The sequence below is a fragment of the Cyanistes caeruleus genome, chromosome Z (assembly GCF_971803275.1).
Source record: "Cyanistes caeruleus chromosome Z, bCyaCae1.hap1.1, whole genome shotgun sequence".
NCBI lineage: Eukaryota > Metazoa > Chordata > Aves > Passeriformes > Paridae > Cyanistes > Cyanistes caeruleus.
Window position 1 is genome coordinate 28,266,632 of NC_141732.1, and position 21,267 is coordinate 28,287,898.

The 21,267-nt window shown below is 42.1% G+C and overlaps 1 protein-coding gene across 16 annotated transcripts in view; it reads left to right on the forward strand.

The window, feature by feature from the left end:
* PALM2AKAP2 (PALM2 and AKAP2 fusion) overlaps positions 1–21,267 on the forward strand; it is a 265,334-nt gene that overhangs the window by 228,982 nt on the left and 15,085 nt on the right. For 12 of the 16 annotated variants that reach the window (XM_086869415.1, XM_023944331.2, XM_023944332.2 and 9 more), the window contains one exon: positions 18,258–20,661. In XM_086869415.1, the coding sequence (XP_086725541.1) occupies positions 18,258–20,661 (2,404 nt within the window). Of the gene's footprint in view, positions 1–2,061; positions 2,288–3,074; positions 3,212–7,273; positions 7,778–18,257; positions 20,662–21,267 lie in introns of those variants that run through there. The other 4 variants (XM_086869418.1, XM_086869417.1, XM_086869416.1 and 1 more) reach the window with 4 other exon arrangements.

The window sequence follows — 21,267 nt, forward strand, 5'->3', positions numbered from 1 at the left end:
GTCATAAGAAGGCACTGACTGATGCACTGATGATCAGCAGCATCAGAGCTTGGAACTGGACCCCTTCCCCTGTGAAAGTGGGCAGCAAAAAAGCAACTGCATTGCACCTCCTCACTGTAAAATGCAAAGCACTAGTGAAATGTAAGAATCCTCTGGTTCCCCCATCAAGGTCTAATGTGACAATTTCCTATTGGAATTTATTTTGGTGGCAATCCTTGGGTAATTCATGCTGAGCAGTTATTCTCCTGCTGCTACAGCAGCAGTCGAGACTTTGTCTGAAAGGCAAGTTTCAGGTGGGGGGTACTCTCTGGAAAGGTTTTAGCTGTGAGCGTGTTGTCCATACTGCCTATCACAGAAACTGGTTTTATTTCTGTCTCATAATGGCTGTCTCATACTGTTCTTCTTTGTAAGAACAGGAGGCTTAGTTATAGCACCAAGGGAAATTAAACTGACAGAGCCAATTTGTACTCATGAAATAAATAAAACTGTCCTTTGGGTCTGAAATGTGTGATTTCCTCGGAAGGAGGAGGAAGAACAATTAAGATTGCTCACCAGATTAAATTCTTTGTAATTGCTTGTTCTCAAATAGCCCCTGAAACATGAGGAAATACCCAAGAAAACTATTTCTTTTCAAAAAGTATTTCTTGCAAAAAGGAATTCTGTCAAACTGCCTTCCTTCGCTGCTATGAGCTATCTCTGCCAAAAATTGAAAATTAGCTTGTGAGCAAGCATGATCGGACTAGCATCACAGATGGATGGGCACCTGCTCAGAAGACTGCCCCCTTCTCGTGAGATGTGCTCCCTGCATCTCTTCATCCTGCTGGAACCATGCAGTGAGGTCAGAAATGTTTTACCTGGAGAGAAGTCTGGGGAATGGAGCAATTAACTTAAAAACACCAAACCAGTGAGTGACAGGGTGACATTAAAAGCCTTACCACATGCCCTTTGTCTTTGCTGTTTTACTCTGGTTCCTTGCACAGGATGCCCACTCACATTTAATCCTCCAGTGGTTTGGTAGAGGTAGATTTCTAGAGGAGGTATTAAAAATGGGAAGGAGATCCTTAAAATGTTTAGTAAACCCTAGCAGTTGTATACTTAAGCACCACTTTTGCTTCAAGCAGCCAGCCTTCTGGGGCACTCTTAATTTTACTGTGCCAGATAGAGGTGTCTCTGGAGATTATAGTTTAAAAATAATGTGCAGAAATGCTGGCTCCGGGCCTGTTAGACCTTCCCTCTCATGCAGGCAGCTCTGCTGTCACATGGAAGAGAGGAAAAACACTTCCCCCAATGAGGTATGTCTCACAGAAAGACAATGCAGAAGGAGGTAATGGAAGAGTTCTGGTACTTTTCTTTTGTTTTTTCTTCTGCAATTGCACATCTTGTATTTAACAGTCATGGAAGGATGCTGTGCTAGTCCAGCAGACTCAGAAAGTCAGGTAGGTTTATTTACTCCCTGAACAGGAAAGGGGTGCACAAGAGGATTTGTTTGGTTTATGTTAAGCTTGTGTATACTTTCCATAAGGAGGAACAGTTCTTTTTTTCCTTTCCCTCCACCCCTTTTTTTTTTTTTCCTTTTTCTTTTTTTCCTTTTCCCATGTATTAAAAAGAGCAGAATTAGCCGTTTACAGGGTTGTAGCAATGACCCTGTGGTTCGAGTCATGCAGTTAACTCCAGAGTGGGAAGGTGATTGGGCTGATAGGGAAGCATCCGTGCCCTGGGGTCGCTGAAAGGGATTGTGAATGCTGTAACTTTGTTGCTACTTGATCAGGAGATAAAACACTGCAGATCACTGTTCCTGACACATTTGTAAATGGTTTGTGTTGAACTAAAACCGTAAGTGTAAAATTGCAGCTGAAATCTGGGATGGCCTCTCCCAGAAACAAAGGACGGGCTGTGCCCTACATGCAGTGCCTCATCAGGTATTGTGAAGGTTCACAGAGGAGGGCTGTTTCAGGTTAAGGTCTCCCAAAGTGAAGGCCCTGGCAGAGAAACTGGTGCCACCTACATCATTTTCTCTGACTGGCTGAGCTCTTGCTTTACACACCTCATCTGCCTTTGCAGGTGGCCTCTTGGCATGGATGGAGCAGTCTTGTGGCCATTCAGCACTAACATTCCAGGTGCTGCTGGCCTGAGGATCCTTGGATCTGCAGAAGAGAAATAGGAGTTGCCTGCTTACACTAACATTTCATACACACAGATTTAGATATGAAACACAGAATCTTTGGATACAATGTGCATTTGTGCTGCAAATTTGGAAGACTAGGGTCTGAAGCAGATAAAACACTTTGTAAGGGTCCTTTTTTTGTCTCAGATACTGGAGCCTGCACTCTGTCTTTTGTAATCTTGCCCTTGATGTCTCTAGAAGACAATATTTGCTGATTTTTCAGTGGATCTCTGATACTAATACACTCTCTTTATGAGAGAAAAACATTTCAGCCTCTGTAGACTTTGTTTCGGTATGGCATGATGTTAGGGACCCAGAGGCATACTGCTTATAGTCATGCAGAAGAGTTGGTTAAAAATTCAGATATGTCAAGAATCTTTGACTTCAGGAAGTTAAAACTTCATCCTGAAGTTAAAAGGATTCATTTTTAAGTATTCTTGGGCCACTTTGAGTTAGATTTGTTAATTTTTTATTTCTTGATCGTTCAGCTGTTTCCAGTTTCTGTTCACTTCAACCAAGAACACTGCTTTTTTATTATTATTTTTTATTTTTTTTTATTTCAAAATAAACTTTGGGTTCTTTTGGGTGGGATTGATGCTTTAAGGGGGGGAAAAAACCCAAACAAAAAAGTAAGAAAAACTCTAACTTACTTTCATTTGATGGCAGTGGTGAGGCTGAATTCCTCATGGGAATTCCCTTGAGGGCAAAAAGGTGGTTGGTTTATCTGAGGCCAGGTATAGCAGAAAAGGGCTTAGCAGGGTGTGTCTGCTGCCTTTGCTACTAAGCTACACTGGTATACTGAAAACACATCATTACCAATAGCCCATTCCTTCTTGCAACATACCAATATATTTTCCAAAACTAGTATAAGAAACGGGTCATTAAAAAAAAATAAATTACATCCTTTTAGGGTTCAGTGAAAACTGAGCATTTGCATGTCCAATGGACAATTCCCAAGAGTCTGTATCAAACAAGGGTCTTGAGCTCCATCTCCTGCGCACCTGGGTAGTGCTCCAGTTACAGCTCTGTCCTCCAGTGACCTCCCAGGTATGTGGGGTGTTAGGAAGAGTACAGAAGATAAATATCTTGTGACCTTCTGCTCCTTCAGTGACCACAGATGAGGCAAGATTACCTAAACTTCGTATTGAATCAATAATCAGCCACCGAAACTGCATTTTAAATCTGTTTGCACTTAAATAGAGTATTTTTATTTCTCCATGGGACACTTATCCCTCTTCATAGTGTAAAATTCTGGGATGATCCAAGGGAATAAAATAGCTAGCACTGTAAAATCTGTAAATGTGTATTAAAATATCTACTCCTCTACAGTGCAGACAGTATGGGAAATGTTGCATAAAGGCACACTGTTTTCTGTCACTTTAGGCTCACCAAAACCACTCTTAGCTTAGGACAGGGATGTTGAGTGCCTTTATTTTTGTTTTTTTTTTAATTTATTTTTTTTCCTTGTGAGAACCTTATTTACATTCTCTTTTCATAGATTCATTCAACAGGTGACAAAGAGTTTATTACCTACCCATTTTAGCAATGTAGAGTCTTGACTTGCCTCTTTCAATGTGGCTCAGGCAAGTTGAGCATCTGGTGAAGTGAGCTACCACTGCCTGCAAGGGTTCTCGTGTCAAAAATGTCACTTTCATCATTGCTGAAAAAGAATGGCTATGCCTTCACTTTGCTGATGCCCTAGAAGTAGTAAGAAAGCAAGTCAATATATTACATAATTCCTCAGGTGAGTAAAATTTGCTTGAGCTATGTCATTCACTACATTAGCGTCACATCATGTGTGACACTAAATTCGAGCCATTTTAACCCAAAGTCCAGTCCAGAGGGCCTTTGCAGGGGATGTCTGGTCAGCACAGCTCATGTTTTTACCTTAAACTATCAAGCCTCCAGGAAACTTAATCCAAGGGTACTCAAATGTCACTAACCCACAGGCAGCAGTAATGAACAGGTTCGGTGCTGTAGAAAACATGCTGCCTCTTTTCTCCATCACCCTCCTAAATTTCTGTGGGTTTTGTTTGTTTGTTTGTTTGTTGGTTTGTTTGTTTTCATGGGTAGGTTGTTGTTGGGGTTTTCTTTGTTTGTTTGTGTTTTGGGGATTTTTTTACACTCCTTGTATCCAGTTTTCCATGTGGCTGGTACTTTCCATGCAACCTGTGCACCCCTACCCTGACCTGAGCCTTCTGAAACCAGAGGTGGCCTAAGCACTTCAGTAAACATTAGCATCTCCTGTGGAAAGAATATAGTAGAGCCTTTTTTTGTTTCCTGATAAGTAGAAATTACTGCTAATTACTGCTTGGAGCTTGTGTCTTTCACAGCAGCCCTTCTTGGGATAGCTGTTTCTTAGTACTAAGCCAGTCACGTGCTGTGTTGTTGGGTTGTGGCTCTCCCTGCCAGCCCCCTTCAGCCTCCCACTTCCCACCAAAAAAACCCGACCAGTACATCCAAACAAAACCCAAAGAAAAAAAGAATAGAAGAAGGAAAACAAAACAAAACCAAGCAATGACCAACCAACAAAAAAAACAACAAAAAACTCATGAAAAAAAAAAATATCCCAAACAAACCTTACCACAAAAAAGCTACAACAGTAAACTTCTGCTTATGCTAGCTGAAAACAGGTCTGTTGCCAATATGGTTCTTTTGAAAGTATCTCTAAGGAGGTGGCTCTCTTACAGGTTAAGTGGGATGCTCTTTCTAAGTGGTGTGAGCTGGCGTTTTGCTTGTAGAAGAGACTTTTTGTGTGAATGGACTGAGGGTATAGGCTCCTTGTTTGAAACCAGGTCTCCCTTAGCCTGTGACATCACCGTACTGTAATGAACTGGGGAAGGAATTTGATTTAATGTGCCAAAAAAAGCTAAGGCCTTTCTGGAAAACAGCATGTTTGGGGTTTGCTTCAGAGTTTACAGAAACAAGGAGCAAGCTGAGGTTTCTGGCCTACTGCACATTATCAACCACATTTAGTCTTTATCTTTCTGTATTGGGATGAGTATTTAATTTTTTCCAGGTGTTTTTTGTGGAATTCTTTGCACTGGAGATGGTTTGTTCATTGCAAGCAGTAGTGAACTTCACAGCTTTCTACTAGACGTAATACAAAAGGATATTGATTCTACAGAGAAAATAAACTTCTGTGTGTCCTGTGCATGTGATAACTGCGAGAACCACCCAGGACATTCAGTGTCTATATTTTTCAGACAGCACTTGCAAAGTCTTCTGGTTGAGTTTTTGGCTGCGAGTGTGTTATGCTTCTTGACACTAAAGCAAATTTCAGGTCATAGAGACACTTTCAGGGTGTCTGTTCAGCTTCATCTTTTAGTTGTTTAACATTGGAGGAAATTAAGCGTAGTACTGTGAGCAGTCACATTTAGCAACAACAGCATTCCTGGGTTTTATGGCATTTGCTGTGTGCTGTGGCACTTAGTCGATAGCTTCGTGCCTGCACCAGGATAGCACATTCTTTAGCTCCTGAGAAATGAGGAAGTGTATTTTGGGGGAAAGTATCTGGAAGGCTAAGATGACTTGCTCTCTCCTGGTAGTCTGCGTTTTGGCCTTTAGGTACACAGACTCTATAGCTGAAGTCTCATGCCGTCAGTTCAGATACCGAAAACCAAGCTATTGCTTGTGTGATATACTAGTAAACAATACTCTTCTGAGAAGGTCTGGTTTTTCCCCCCTCTCTAAAGTAATTTGATCTGGAATGTGTCAAACTTGTTTTTCTACAGAAATGCAAGGTGCTGCTTGCTGTTTAATGCTGAGCCTTTTTATGACTGTTTAAAACAGCTCCAAGCAGGCATTTCCTATCAAATAGCAAATTGTCTCAGAAATACAGCAACTCTTAAAGTAACAGTTTAGTTGGCTTTAGTGATCTTGCCAACATTAAATTAATTAAATGAAGCCACTGTTTATTTCCATTTTCTGTAATTAGGTAAAAAGGAGCTCCCAACTGCGGGACTGGGCAATCTGAAGGAATTTTAAAGCAGAGCAGTTTGAGCTGGAAGAGCCAGTTCAGTTCATACCATTTTCCTCCACCATTATCTTGATTCTCCACGCGCCAAAAGAGCAAGCAATGAATGCCTTAATCAAATAATACCCTAATGTGGTCCAGATGTGCTGTAGGTCATTTCAATCCGTGCCTTTTCAGCAGGAAAAGAAGGAGAAATGAGTTTCTGCTTGTGTCGTGGTTTTAAACCACTAACTAAGAAAATTACTTACTTCTTGCTGTGAGATATGGATTAGAATAAGAGCAAAACAGGCATACAACTTAAAAGGGAAAAAAAAGAAAGTTTATTGACAAACCACAATAATAAGAACACCAGAATAAACTTCCAGAAAAACCTTTCCATCTTCTATCCACACACTATTCTCTTGTTCACATGACAACAGAGACAAAAACTCTGGAACTCTGATGGTTAAAACAGTCCCAATTCTTGCTAGTATGTTCACCAGTCTTTATAGAGAAACAGAAGTTTCTTCCTGTTAATTTATGGAGTTTCTCACAAGAAAACTATTTTTGTTATAGTTTTCTATTGCCCTAATGTTAGCTGCTCAGAGCTGCTATTATTAGAGTTCACTCCTCCCATTTTCACATCACTCTGAAGTAAGTATGGGCCATGTGTCTAGAGATAACATTTTTAAGGATAAGTTATTCAAAGGCAAAAAAAAGTTTTCTTCATCTGTTTCTGTGAGCTTCACTAGAAAACAGTTTTCTCATGGCCTCTCAGGGCTTCAAATCTCTCAACAGTTTTCTCATGGCCTCTCAAGGCTTTTAATCTCTTAGTACTTCACTATACTATAATTACTCTTTACTCAAATTTACACTTTGAACACTATTCCTCTCTAGATCCTATATCATGAATTAAAGGAGTTCTTTTCAGGACTTCATTGTCCATCTCTATAGTTTTAACAGGGAGATATTTCAGCTTAATTAAAGCATCTTCTTAATTCTCTACCTTTCCTGAAGCTTCTTTTCTTTCTTGTCACTGGTAGTTTATAAAGTCTCTTTTCATGTTGATCTTTCTTTCTCTCTCTCTCTGGATAAAAAGATTAATCCGCAAGTCTCATCTGGGTAATGAAAGAGTTAAAATCTTGCCCAGGCTTTTGTAGATGGTTCGAGGATCTCTGCCGAACAGGAGCTGGAGCCGTCTGCGATGAGAAGTTCCTCATGGCTGCTCTGGAGCGTGTGGTCGCTGTTCCAACCTGCTGCAAGTCCAAGGCTTCCTTCTTCTTTCACTGGGCAGTTTCTAGTGAATGTAGTTACAGCAAAACCTGCAGCCGAGCCGAAGATCGGCTCGGCCCGGCCCGGGCCCGAGAAAAACCTTCCCCAGGCCCCCCCATCTCCCGGCCGGGAGACGGGGCAGGCCCGGCCCCATCCCCGCCCGGCCGCATGGCCTGGGCAGGGACGGGAGGCCTGGAGCTCCGCCACCCTCCACAGCCAGAAAACAAAGAGAGCCCAGAGAGCTCTGCTTTTACATTTTAAGGTAGGGTTCACAAGTTGATCCCACTTTTCAATGGCCTAAACTGCTGTCAATTCCCAGCAATGACCGATAATTGGTCAGGAGAAAAGACTCCAAGCACTTCCCAGCAACTCCAACTCCCTTAAAGGTAAAGTAACTCCATGACAGCTTGGAAGAGGTGGGGGGGAGTAGGGGAAGAGGGACAGGAAGTGGTAGGTGCTGAAAAGATGTCCCAGGGATTTCTCGACTGCCTTCTCCCAAATATGGAATTTTTAAAAAATCCTATTCAAGTCTAACCTTCAATGAAATATTTTCCTGCAGGAGGTAGTGAGATGACGGAAATGCATAGTTTTTGATGTGAGCAAAGCACAGATGAAGTTGCTAACTGTTTGCAACCCCAAACTCACATAGTATGTCATATTTATAGCCTAGGGACAGCAATGGCATGTGGAGAATTTAGCAACATCCTCCCTCTTAGAGTCTGTACACATTTGGCCTCTCACTAGCAAAACTGTTTTGTAGTTTCTGTAGTCTGACTTTCTGTTAAATATTACTTATTTGCCGGATATTTACTGAAATGGTGTGTCAAAGTCAAGCATCCTGGCTACGCTGGCTTCATCATTTAATGATAGCGAGTTTCATTTTGTTGATGTGTATCTTTGAAGAGGGATTTTTCTACATGTGCCATCCAGAAAATTAAATTATATGCATGCCCTTAGAGGGAGAACGCTGTGAATTGCACTCCACTAGAGTTACAAGGTTTTGTCTCTTGTATAAAATCTTCAGCTAAAATCTCCAAATGCTGTTTTCTCCATGGTCTGTTTCTGTTGAAAGGGACTGGGAGTGAAAGCATTTTTGTGTGATAGTTCCCTGACGGATGCTGGGCATGGTGACACAATGTAGAGTGACTTAGGCAGGGGAGGTGATGTGCCACTCTTGTTGGCAGTGGCTTATCTTCCCATTTGTGTGTGTAACACAACTAATGGCAGAGACTTCAGGTATATCCTTAGACCACCATCATATTTCCCCTCTCTTCATGTACAGAATGTGATTTTGAGCTAGTACTAGGCTAGATATCCTCTTTTTTCTTGTCCTTTCAGTTTTCTATTTATAATGTTCCAGTGATGGGCTTTTGCCAGAGTCTGGAGGTAGCACCCTAACATATATCTTGGGTAGAGCTAATTCTGAATAGGGACCTTTTTAAGCCGCTACATGCTCTCTCCAATAGAGAGTTTTAGAGGTCTCTAGCTTTACAATAATTCCGTTTCCTTGAAAAACTGGGAAGAAATCAATCCATAGAGTACTTAAGCCAGCTGGCTGGTTGAGCCCTCAGACTGTAACCTTCCCAAGACTCACTGCTTGCAGTGAATAAATGTTGCCCTGTTTGTGCTGCTGGCAGAGCAAGCAACCACTGGGTGAGACACACTGCACACAAGCACAGTTCTGTAGGCATACCTTCATTTAAGGAGATTTTGCTGTGATGGGCCTTAATCTAATGGATGAGAGCAGCTGTAACAAGTCCTACTGATAAAGACAAAACATCAACAATAATTCTTAACTTTCTTCAGCTGTCAGAGAAACAGATGTTTGGCCTTACATTTCTGAGCGTAATTTGTTTCTTTAGTCCAGCACAGCCTCTGTAGCAGCATTCCTGTCAAACTCCAAAAGTTATTGAACAGCCATGCCTTTCAGAATTGCAGCAAGTATTAATTAGGCTTTAGGAAATAGTTAAAATCAGTATGACCTCCAACAGTTAACATTTGTGAAACAGAGAATTGAAAGTGAAAAATCTTAGTCTTTATTGGCAAAGGTTTGTAAGTGGTTGTTTCAGTTAAAGCATTCAATTCCTACTCTAATGCCCTTGACTGTAAGTGGTCAAAGAACTCCAGCAGAGAGATCATGTATCTTTTCTCAGAAAATGCAGGTTAGGCTGCCATTTATGAAATATTTACTGAATTGTACCAGCTGCTGAAAGACTGTATCCTTAGCAGACTTTAGTACTAATGCATCTCAGAAAGCCTATTTGCTTGTTTAAGGCAGGTTTATCTTTGTTCCTCACATCTATTAAAGCAGTTTTTCCTAGCTACCATAATATCTGTTCAGAGAGCAAGGCTTTTGTCTCCATTTAGTGCCTTCCTCCTGCCGCTGCCTAACCCAAATTCCTTCCTCAGGAGGTCCCTTTCTTATTCACCAAAACGATTAACATGCCAGTATTTTTATCAAGATCTCTCATTTACATAGGAGAGTTGTAGATTCATTCTTTAGATGGAGCAGGAACCCTGTGCCCCCGATGAAAAGACGAAGGAATTTTCCCCTTGTCTGTATTCTTTTTCGTGCAAGCAACCGTAAAGGTCACTCTTTCCTTGTGCTGACATTATCTAGATGGGTTAGAGAGTATTAAGAGCAAGGCTTAGTTTAGCGTCCTTTCCTCTCCCTGCTGGGATTAGATCATGCTTTATCAGTGCAATTGTTCCGTCCTCGATATGTGCAGGGCAGATTTCAGCTGCAGCATTTCCTGAAACTGATTTTTCATGCATACAATCAGAAGTCATGTTCTGCTCAACTCAGTATCAGTATTAGGTACTGATACTAATACTGAATGAAAAGGATTCCTCCTCCTTCATTTAACATCAAACCAGAGGCTGAGTGTGAGAGAGTGCTACTGAACAGCCAAGCCCTTAGCTCAGCTCCACCAGCACCTGCTGAGTGGGGGGCCTACCCAAGTAGACTCCCGAAGTGCAATCATCTGTGGCCTTCAGTTGTGAAGAAGAAACTCTCCTTCCTTTCCTTAAGGATTTCATGGACAGTTTTCTAACTGTGCCATGTTCCTTATATGTTAGTTGGATGGGATGCTCTTTATTTCTTCACCAGACCATTGTGCTTCCTTAGTTGGCATTGGAGGCTGCTTCACAAGATCATATTGACCAATTTAAGTGACTTAGCACCACAGCCTCTTCAAATCAAGTATCCCAGCTGTTGTAATTCAATCTTGTTTCAGCAAAAGCAGATTTTAGAGAAAAGCCTTGGAAAAAAATAAGCCTTAGGGAAAATGTGTAACAAAGTTAAAAAGGACTAACCATCTGTGGTGGTGAATTTGATTAACATGCTAACATGGTTTGTATTGACCTGGAGTCCAGTGCTGTCCCTTGGTGGCATTGTTTCCCATGCCTGCACACAGGGTGTGCTGTCCCTTTCTGTCCTAGGGAACTGAGTGAAGCAGCATGAGAAATAATATACTTACTGGTGCGTTTTAATTTGAGGTAGAAATAATTTTACAAGTGAGAGAAGCACCAGAAGTGGGATTTGAACTGATGAGAGTGATGATAAAAACACATTTTTCTGGATGAAATGCGTTCTTTTGCACGCATTTACTGCTCTAATTCAGTTGCACTTTCAGGCTGACCTACATTACCAGAAGACACCAACAGTGCAGAGAACAGGAGAATGGCCTTTTGACTGCAGGTTCTGGTGCCTGAAATCATCATCAATTTCCTGATCGCTTGGGTTCTTCAAGCTCCTGCTTCTCCCTGTGTGCAACTGATTGAAAATGGGGTGTGAGTGTGGAGTATGCAGTACCAAACAGTGCTGTGCTTTCTTAATGAGAGTTTAATCACAGTTTCCTGTCATTTCCGATTTGCATCTTGATTACGTAAAACTGAACAGAGCTTTCATAGCAAAACTAACCAGAGTAGTATCTCCACTTGAATATATGTTGCTTTCTATACTACCAGCTGTGTAACCATCATACCCTTATAAACTCTGCATTGTTTTTCCTGTATCAGAGGTGATGCTTCTTTTCACTCGGCAGTTAGCAGTCTTTTGTCCTAAATATTAATTTCTGTATAAATCACTTTGTCCATGCAGGTGCTTTGTGCAATTACAGTTCTTTGCAGGAATTAAAGTATTTTGTAAAAAGAACTCAGCATTTTATTGTTGCTTTTTTACAACAGCTGCACAAGCATTAAAGAAGGAGGACACTTCTTTTTCTTGCCACTGTAGCACTAGTTGAAATCTAGTTATTAGGGTTGCAAATTTTTCATGGAGGGACCAGATCTGTGTTTATAGGAAGCAAGAGAAAATAACTGGCATACAAATTCAGCTGGTTTCCTACCAGTAGAATACTTCGTCAATTTATGTACCCTGGAATTAGTAGGAAATAGTCAGGCTTATTACAAATTTGGATCCTGACTTACCCAGGAAAAAAGTCACCTATTTGTTATGAGGGCACAAAAAAACCTGGAGCTACAGAGGCACATATGGAAAAATACAGTATCAAGTGAGTGTGTCTTCATCATTAAAATATCCTGTCACACGATACATGTTTATCATTAAAGTAGTCAAAATTCTTTGGCCATTTTTATCCCTCTTTAATTTATTACAGCAGCAAAAGAAGATTGTAGTTTGATTTGATGAAAGAGCTTTATAGTGTGTCACATGGGGAAGCTGAAGCCTGTGGTTCAAGTGGAATGAAAAGAATATTGCAAAGCCTTTCACATGTTTTCTGAATTAATGCAATCACAACTTCTTTGCTAAAACATGAGAAAAGGAAATAGGAAAACCAAGTAAAAAATGTTACACAGCAAGCTCCCTGAGTAAGCACTCTTTGGCACTGTATCCCCACATCTCTCGTTACTGTCTGTATTCCAAACGAGCCCCTCACTGCTTCTTAGGGGGTGGTAGTATGAAGTTGCATTGATTTTTGTTGCATTTGAATATACTCTTGTGATTTCCGAAATGTTTAAGAGACAAACCAGCATTTCACAAAGAAAATATTGTACTTTCCAGCTACCTCAGAAAAGTCACAGAAGAGTGAAGAGAGCTGCTTGCAGAGAATGTCATTGTGACACTCAACACTAACACATTTTAGTAACCAGATATTGCTTCAGTCTTTGTATTGAAGACACTGTAATGCACTGTGAGAGGAACAGGCCAGGTTTTGCTTTTTGTGTGCAAGTAGGACTGTGAATGGAACTATTCAAGGTGGTGTTGGCATGTGCCTGACATGTCTTAAATTCAAAATTTGGGAACAGGATTTGAGGATTTTTTTTTTCCCCTGAAACTTGAATTCTATTTCATTAAGGGAAAACTTGTAAATTTTTTGAACAACACTTCCCTTAGTAGTTTTAAAACCTTTAGATGTCAATATAAGATACTGTATGAAGAGGGGAGACCTTTTTGCATGGGAGCAAGAAGACAACACTTTGGGTTTGGATTTGGGGTTTTTTTTGTGTTTTGATTTGGGTTTTTTAAACAAAATGTATAGTTTCTGTAGGTAGTGTGAGTAGAAACCCTTTCTTTCCTTGAGTTCCACATTGTCATCTTCATCCCTTTACTCCCCTATTTCTAGGATATTTTTGAACGTTTTTTTTCCTGCTACTGCTTTTTCTTAGCACATCCAGGTATGAAGTTTCCAAAACATAGATGTTTGGCCCATTTCTTCAGACTGCATTGTGGAAAGTCTCCCACTGTCACATTCTTCTTCCTCCAGTGTCAAGGGGGGTTCACCACATTTTTGGATGTGGATGGGGTGGCAGCTGCCCCATGAGGCCCTGCCAGTGAGGGAGGGAGGGTGTTCAGGACCCACTGTGAGACAGGTCCTGACAGCTGTTACAGTGGTTTGGACTGTTATTCCCACCTGGGATGGGTGGGATGGTGGCACCTGTCTGAGTACCTGCTGTTTGGTAGGGAACATGCTCTGTGAGGGATGGATGCTATCACCTTTTACAACTGTAGCTTTTCTGGTTCATTAAGAACTGCAGCACTACAGGTCCTACCATCCTTCTAAAGAAGATGAGTTCTGCAAAGACTTATTCTCACTAGCAAGCATGGAGCAATTCTTCTGTTGGCTAGTTTTGTTTTTGGACAGGGTGTCTGTCTGGAACCACAGAGGTTCAGTTGACTTTTGTGCCTTTACAGTGTTTGGGATTGGCTCCATCTGTTAGGCAGGTGGTGACTGTTCTTCAAAAGGCTGAGGTGAATGAAAGCAGCTGCTCTCTTGAAGGTTTGCCAGAGTCAGTCTCCTAACAAATCCATCATCCATTTGCTTCCTTCATAATTGCAAATAAGGCAATCAGGAAGGCAGGCCAAGACAGTAGGTAAAGAGGGAGATGACGACTGACATCAGCAAGGAGGTATGGATTAGCCAGCAAACCTTCTGCAGATGAGGTTTTACTACTAAAACTGCTTGATGTATGGTGGGCCCAATAGTCAGATTGAAGAGAAGAGTGGAAAGGGTTGAACAAAATACTGGTTCAGTGCTGAAGCAGGGGAAGAGGAGCAAATGATGTACAGGATGTCTGCAAAAGAATATGAAAGCTGAAGAAACGGAAGGTTGACAATACTAATCAAGCCAGGAGACCCAACAGCATCAAAATCTGTTTTGAAACTTGGCTGGAGTGATTGTAGAAGCCCACAAAAATGAGGAAACTTTCAGATTTTCTTAAACTATGGAACTTCTTAATTATTTAATCCTTTCCTCTCCCTTTCCACCACTGCAGCTGATGCGTCAGAAGAATGTTGATCTGACTCAGAAGTATTGCCTCCCACTTGTTTCCATAGGCATTTTTTGTTGCATCAAACAAAGGAAAGCACTGGCAGCATGTTTGTTGGGCCTTGCTAGTAGTACACCCACTTTTTTTTTCCTTCAAAAAGAGCTGATTGCCCAAACACTTACACTTTTGTAGATAAAGAATTCAGCCAAAGAGAAAATATGCTAATAATTTTCTAAGCTGCTAATAACTGTAGTTTACTAAAGTGCAGCAGCATTGTAGAAGTGACACTAATTGCCCTGTTGCATCTTGACTTAGACAGAAATGAACTCACATTCAGAGACTCTGTAAATGTAACAGCAACTTCTGGAAAATCTGTGTCTGTGTGAGTAGTTTAAGGGCATCATTGTGAATTCCGTGTGGCTGACTACAATTAGGTTTGAATGCAGCCCTTTTCCCATTCACAGGTCTTTGTAATATGGTGCAGGCTTTGAAAAGCCTTCTCCCTGATTGTCCCGGGGACTTTGAAAAGCCTTCTGTAGGCGGCAAACACAAAGCTGCTGGTGCAGGCTTGTCAAGGAGGAGCAAAAGCAGCCCCCTGGAAAGCTTCCCCCAAACAGCTGAGGCATGGGGCCTGTGTGTATCCCACTGACCCCCTCCTCCAAACCTCCTCCCACCCATGGTGGCTCATCCCAACATGTGCTGTTTTCCCACACCCAGTCACTTGTCCTGGGCAGGTGCTGTGGCCTGGACTGTCTTGAAAAGCTTTCTTTTGCCATCTACTTCTGTGCTTAGCTATCTCAGTATCTTCTTCAAGTAACTGATCAGTAGATTGATTTCTGCTCCTCACAGTGATCTTCATTGCCACGACCTCACAAAGTTGTCCGCAGATTCTGTCAGAATGTTTTGAGGAAAAAAAATCAGTGATTCTTTTAAACGTGTTTTTTTTTTCTTTTCCAAGCAATCCTCACTGGCTTCTCTGCTGTGCTGGGAGTCCTTCATGCTCAATTGCTAATCCCTAGCACAGAAAGCTCCTCCAGTAAGAAGCAGTGTTTCCTCATAGGTTTTACTGCATAATTGTCTGTTTTGGTACATAATTATATGTCCCACACTAATTGCATAGACACATGCACTTCCAGAATTACATGCTGTCAAAAATGCACGCCCTGATTAGACTGTTACATGCATGTGCCTTAGTTGTGAGTTATGGATTGCAGCTATGGTGAGAGGATGGGCTCTTACTTGCTAAGAGATTCAGGCATAAAACTGCACCTGTAGTTCTCTTACTGAACTTGAATATCCAAATATGATGTGAACTGGAGTGCTTTACACATTAGAGCAGTGGTGGTGATGCCTTAAGTTTTAGCTTTCATATTTTTCCGATTCTAAGCTGCCTAGGTGTGTTATTCTGAGCTTCATGTTAAGTGTTAGTGAGCTCTCCTCACAGAATAGGTAGACAAAACAATTCCTTTCTAGCTTGATACCAAGGACAATCATTACAAGTTTCGGGCCCAAAAGCATAAACAACAGTGGACTGAAGAAGGATGGAATTTCATAATCTGAAGCTATAATTGGACAAATAACCCAAATATGCAGATGGACCAAAACTTACAAAAATGTGAGACCCCATGACTGGCTGTCCATTTTGTGACCATTTTTAGGTCCATCTTGAGTGTAGCCCTGCCCATGCTCTTGTACTGCCCAAGGTGTATCCTTTAAGGCCTTTCAATAAACACCTACTTTATTATTAACTCTGTCTAGCCTCTGTTCTAGGTCAGCCTTCTCAAGGCATCAGTGGAAATAGACATGCTTTAGTGAATGCAGTCCCTGGGACAGTCAGGTGTATTTCCAGCTCCATGGTGTGCAGGTATGGAAAGCACAGGAGCAAGAGGCCCTTCAGCTCTGCTTTGGCTCTGCAGGGAGATGTGTTTCAGTGGCAGGAGAACACATCTTCATTAACTGATTTTCTGTGTCCATTCAAGATATGCTTTTGTAGCTACAGAGAACGTAGTTAGCTACCAAAGTAGTGGCTTTGATCTGTCAGATTAGAAGCAAGTATTAGCAGGAGCCTAATTGCATACCCATACCTTCTGTGGAAAGGGACAGCTTTCAGTCCTGCACTTTGCACAGACTGCTTTAGGTGTCACCATACTCCTTTTTGCACCAGCAAGTCAAGAAGAGAAGCTGTAACCCCAAATATCAAAAAGGTATTGCAGTCTTAAATCTTGTCACCTGAGTACCTGTTGTGTACCTGGAGCTCTGCCAGCAGATCAAGGGCAATTCTTGACCTTTCAGGTTGAAAGAAGCCTTTATCTATGATTCTTCCATTCCATCTGTGCCTACTTGAAAAAGTATGCACTTTTTATACTTACTCTGTATTTGTTTGCAGAGCATCTGATTTCCTGAATATATCATTTGCAGGACTAAAGAAGAAACTGGCCACATTTAGATATTTAAATGATGAAAAATACAATGTGCTTTAAGAAAAGAACTACTGTGAACTTCAGCTGGAATATTTCTAAAGTCAACAGAAAATGAAGAAGTGAAGCAAGTAAAACCAGTGAAGTTTGTCAAGTAAAATATTTAGACAAAAGCAGGTTGTTTGTTTTTAAAGATTTTTTTTTCCAGCATTTAAGCACAATTAGAAAGAAAATATTAATGGCTGAGTCCAGCTTTGTCTTCAACTGTGGATGACTGCATAATTAGACAGAAAGCTCTTCAGAGTGTTTTTAGAAAGAGCTCTTCTGGGTGACTGGCTGTAACGCCTTAAGGTGTGTCAAATGCATTTGACTGCCTATATAAATCCAGAAACAATGTGATTGTTCAGGTCAGTAGTAAGTGCTGTTGTGCTCCCTGTTGGTCATCTTCTGCTGCAGTGTGTATTAATAGCATGCTGGGTAAGGGGCAGCAAGAGGTGACTACCAGACAAAGGTGCTCTTGTTGTTAGCTACTGAGTTCATGGGGTTTGATCAATGGTATGTGCTTTCTGATGTGCCCCACACATAGAATCACATATGGAAAGCAAGACAGAGACCTCAGGTACCACCTTTGTGTTTTAAAAGGTGAGTCCAAGTGAATAATGTATCACTCTTGGCTTTCATGATTTAGGAAGCTAGCAAATGCATTTTTGAAGAACCGTGTTTATTTTGTCTTTGGTGTTTTGGATTGCCTTTTAACAGTATAGAATTATTGAGAAGTTAATTGATGTATTACCAACTTAATCAGAAGTTCCTTCAGACTTCACTCTCAGGAAGTTCATTAGGCTGCTTGATCAGTAAAATCTGCTGATATATAAGCACATGTAGTATGTATTTCAATGATCTCCTTGTGACCAGAGGCAACACATCAGGGAGAAACATCAATCCCATATATCTGCACTACAGATCAAAGAAGTGGGAGGGAGGATACCATGGCTGTGGTCCTTGTTGTGCTTCTTGTGGTGCTCTTCATGCTATGGGAGTTGCAGATGCTTCCTGTCTCCCAAGTGTAATTGTGCGTGGGTTTCCATGTGGGATGGAAAAAGACCCCATGTCTTTCCAGCACCATGTAATTCTACTCTGTGTTTGATGATCAGGATTGAGCCACTGAGAATTGAACATTCCCTGCCATTGCCACATCATTTGTCCTAACTTGATGTGAATCACCAACTCTTAGGGCACATTACATCTGTTTCTGCAAAGCACAGGCAGTAATACTTTTCATCAGTGGAAACATTATGTGATTTCCTTTAGGTGTGGGAAGCATTTTTAGAGTACCAAGATGATAAGTGTTACGTATTGCATGTGCAAATCTTTGAGTAATCTAAACTGCCCAGGTACTGTTAACTTAGAAATTCAAAGCTTATTCCTAGTCACAGACCAAGGCACAGGCATGAACTAATGGCAAAGGGAGAGGATGGTAAGTGAGTGGGAGATTCTTAAATGAGAGTTTGTTTTTGTTTTAGTACCTTTTCCAGCATATGGTAAGGTAACTTCCTATTTTTTGTGTTAATGGCTTGCCTTGCTTTCCCACACTCTGAGAGAACGCTTTAATCTCAACTTTAGGAAGTGCTAAGATTTGTTTGCCAAATAGTGTTTGCTCTGCAAAAAAATTAGGTGTTCATTTTTTAAGACTTCATAATTTTGCTCTCTTTTATTTTAGAAATCTTCCAGAATCCCTGAGGATGACATCAGGTTAAGAAAAAACAGAGACCAAAACTGTGCCAATTTCTTGGAGCCAGCTACTGTGCTTCCTACAAAGGAAGAGAAAATGGAAATTGAAGTTCCAGTTTCTGAACACAAAAGCATCACCACAGTGGCTTCACCACATCCAATAGACAATCCAACCCACTTCTTTTCCCCTGCTTCCAGCCGAAATGGACTTAGGGACAGGCATGAATCTCTGGACAGTGAAGTTGCTAAAGAGATCAGATACCTAGATGAAGTGCTGGAGGCAAATTGTTGCGATTCTGCTGCAGACAGTACATTTAATGGGACATCCTCCCCTGAACCAAGTGCAGTCTCCATTATGGATGGTTCAGGAGCATCTGCGAATGTCAGTAAAGAGTCAGTATCCAGTGAAAGGGAAGAAAATGTAGCAGACAAGCAGGCATCCTTGGAGGTTGAGACATGTGAAGCTAGTATAACAGATGAGAACCCGGAATCTAATGGCCATTTCTTGGGTGGACTGAAAGAAGACACTAGGGAGAGTCTGAAGGTGCCAGGAAGTCCCACTTCTTCAAACAGTTCTAGAAGATCCTCTAAGGATGGAGAAACAACTCTTACAACCCTTAAGAAAGAGGCAAAGTTTGAACTGCGAGCCTTCCACGAAGACAAAAAGCCCTCAAAGCTTTTTGAAGATGAGGAAGAGAAGGAAAAATACAGAGTCCGCAAAGTGAGACCATCGGAAGAAATGATGGAACTTGAAAAAGAAAGAAGGGAACTCATAAAAAGCCAGGCGGTCAAGAAAAACCCCAGTATTGCTGCCAAATGGTGGAACCCTCCTCAGGAGAAGCCCCTGGAGGATCAACTGGATGAGGAGCATCTGGAGTCTCACAAGAAGTACAAGGAGCGCAAGGAGAGGCAACAGCAGCAGCAGCAGCAGCAAGGTGCAGCACCAACATCCCCCAAACAGGTCAGCTGCTCGTTTGTGTCCCCAGAGCCAGTCAATATCAAGAAAGAAGATATTGTCACAGAGCAAATTGACTTCTCGGCTGCCAGGAAGCAGTTCCAGCTGATGGAGCATTCAGGTCCATCTCAGGGTCAGGCCCCACCAAGGCGTTCAGGAACACCCAAAATGTTCTCCATCAAACCCTTCTACAAAAGCCTCAATTCTCCATATATGGACAGGCCGATGTCCTCTGTGACGAGACCCGTTTCAGTGTGTGGACAAACTGGACAGCTTGAGGGTACCAATGCCACAGCTGTCAAAGCACAGAAAGTCTCCTGTAGCTCTGAAGATGACAAAAGCACTCATACTACCACGGCTGACACAGCAAGAGAGTTACCTTGCAGTGATAGCCCCAGAGCTGGACCAGCCTCAAAACTGTGGGCAGAGGATGGAGAATTCATGAGCGCAAAGGCGGTCTTCACAATGGTGAAGGATGATGGACAGGGAATTCTAGATCACTTCCCAAAGTCAGGCAGCGCCTCTTCACCTCCAGAGGAGCTTGACTCTGGTTTGGATGACCTGTCTGTCAGGTCTCAGGATACCACTGTCTTGGAGACCCTTTCCAATGACTTCAGCATGGATAACATTAGTGACAGCGGTGCCTCCAATGAGACCATGAGCGCCCTGCAGGAAAGTTCTCTAGCGGATTTCTCTCTGCCGCAGACCCCACAGGCCGAAACTCCAGCAGAGTGCAGGGCTGAAGGCATCTCCAAGTCTTTCAGTGACCCAGGCTGTGATTCACCCTCATCTGCCTTGGCAGACTCCATGCTGATGGATGACCAGCTGGAGTACCACGCTGGTCTGCTGGTTCAAAACGCCATCCAACAAGCCATAGCTGAGCAGGTGGATAAAGGAAACCCGAAGGATGATGAAATCCCAGCAGAGAAAGAGGTCTCAGCCAAAGAGCAGCCAGCCAGCACCAGGCCAGCTCCAGTCTCCAAGGAGCAACAGAACCCAATGTTTGAGCCGCCCCAGGTGTCTTCACCAGTTCAAGAAAAAAGGGACACCATACCAAAGACTTCAAAAGAGGAAGACTCAGGACTCAGGGAAGGGAAGAGTTTGCAGCAGTCACCCATGTACTCAGCCAGCCAGCCATTCCTTGTGGAGGAAAACAGGCATGAGGTCAGCTATTTCAGCAAGTACTCAGAGGCAGCAGAGCTTCGGAGCACCGCCTCTATCCTGGCCACACAGGAGCCTGAAGTGACCGTGGGCCCTTTCAAGTTACGGTCAAGGAAACAGCGGACTTTGTCAATGATAGAAGAGGAGATCAGAGCTGCCCAGGAACGAGAAGAGGAGCTGAAGAGACAGCGGCAGGGTCTGCAAATGGCACCAAGCCCTGTTACAAAGAGCGCACCACCCATGCCCACCAGAACCGTGTCTTACAAAACTGCACCAGGTAAGAGCCCAAAGTGTCGGAAATGAAATGGGACTGAAGGGTCAGGTATGGTTTAGATTTTATGTCATTTTTTTAATGAAAATATTATTTTGCAGGGGGTGGGAGGGCAGGTGACTTCATCTGCTTGGAAACTGCATGGGGCAGCTTAATTTTCTGGCCATGTGCACACCTGCAGAAAGTTATGTTTTTTCACAAATGCAGTGCAGAGATGCTGATAATCTTTACTAAACCCTGTTCTGTATTCACTCACTGCCACATTGTAGCATGATATGTCCACTGCAGTGCTCAGACCACCCACTGAAATTTAGGATCATCTCAAGGAAGTACAGCAGCGGTTTTTACAGCTGTGTGGCTATTTGAAAGACAAACATCCAAGGCCTTCCTTAATAGGCTTCCTGTTCTCTTGCACGTCATTTGGGAAGGAGATGTGCAGATTTTGGGATATGAATCAGATTTCTTTTTCTGGGCATTTTGCTTTCTGTTTTGAGGTCTTGGTCTTGATGAGCTCTGTCTTGTAAAATGTTATCTAGAGCTATGAGTTGCCATGTATTTTAGCTGATATTACTCACTATTGAATTGTAACAGGCATCACAAACAAAATGTTCC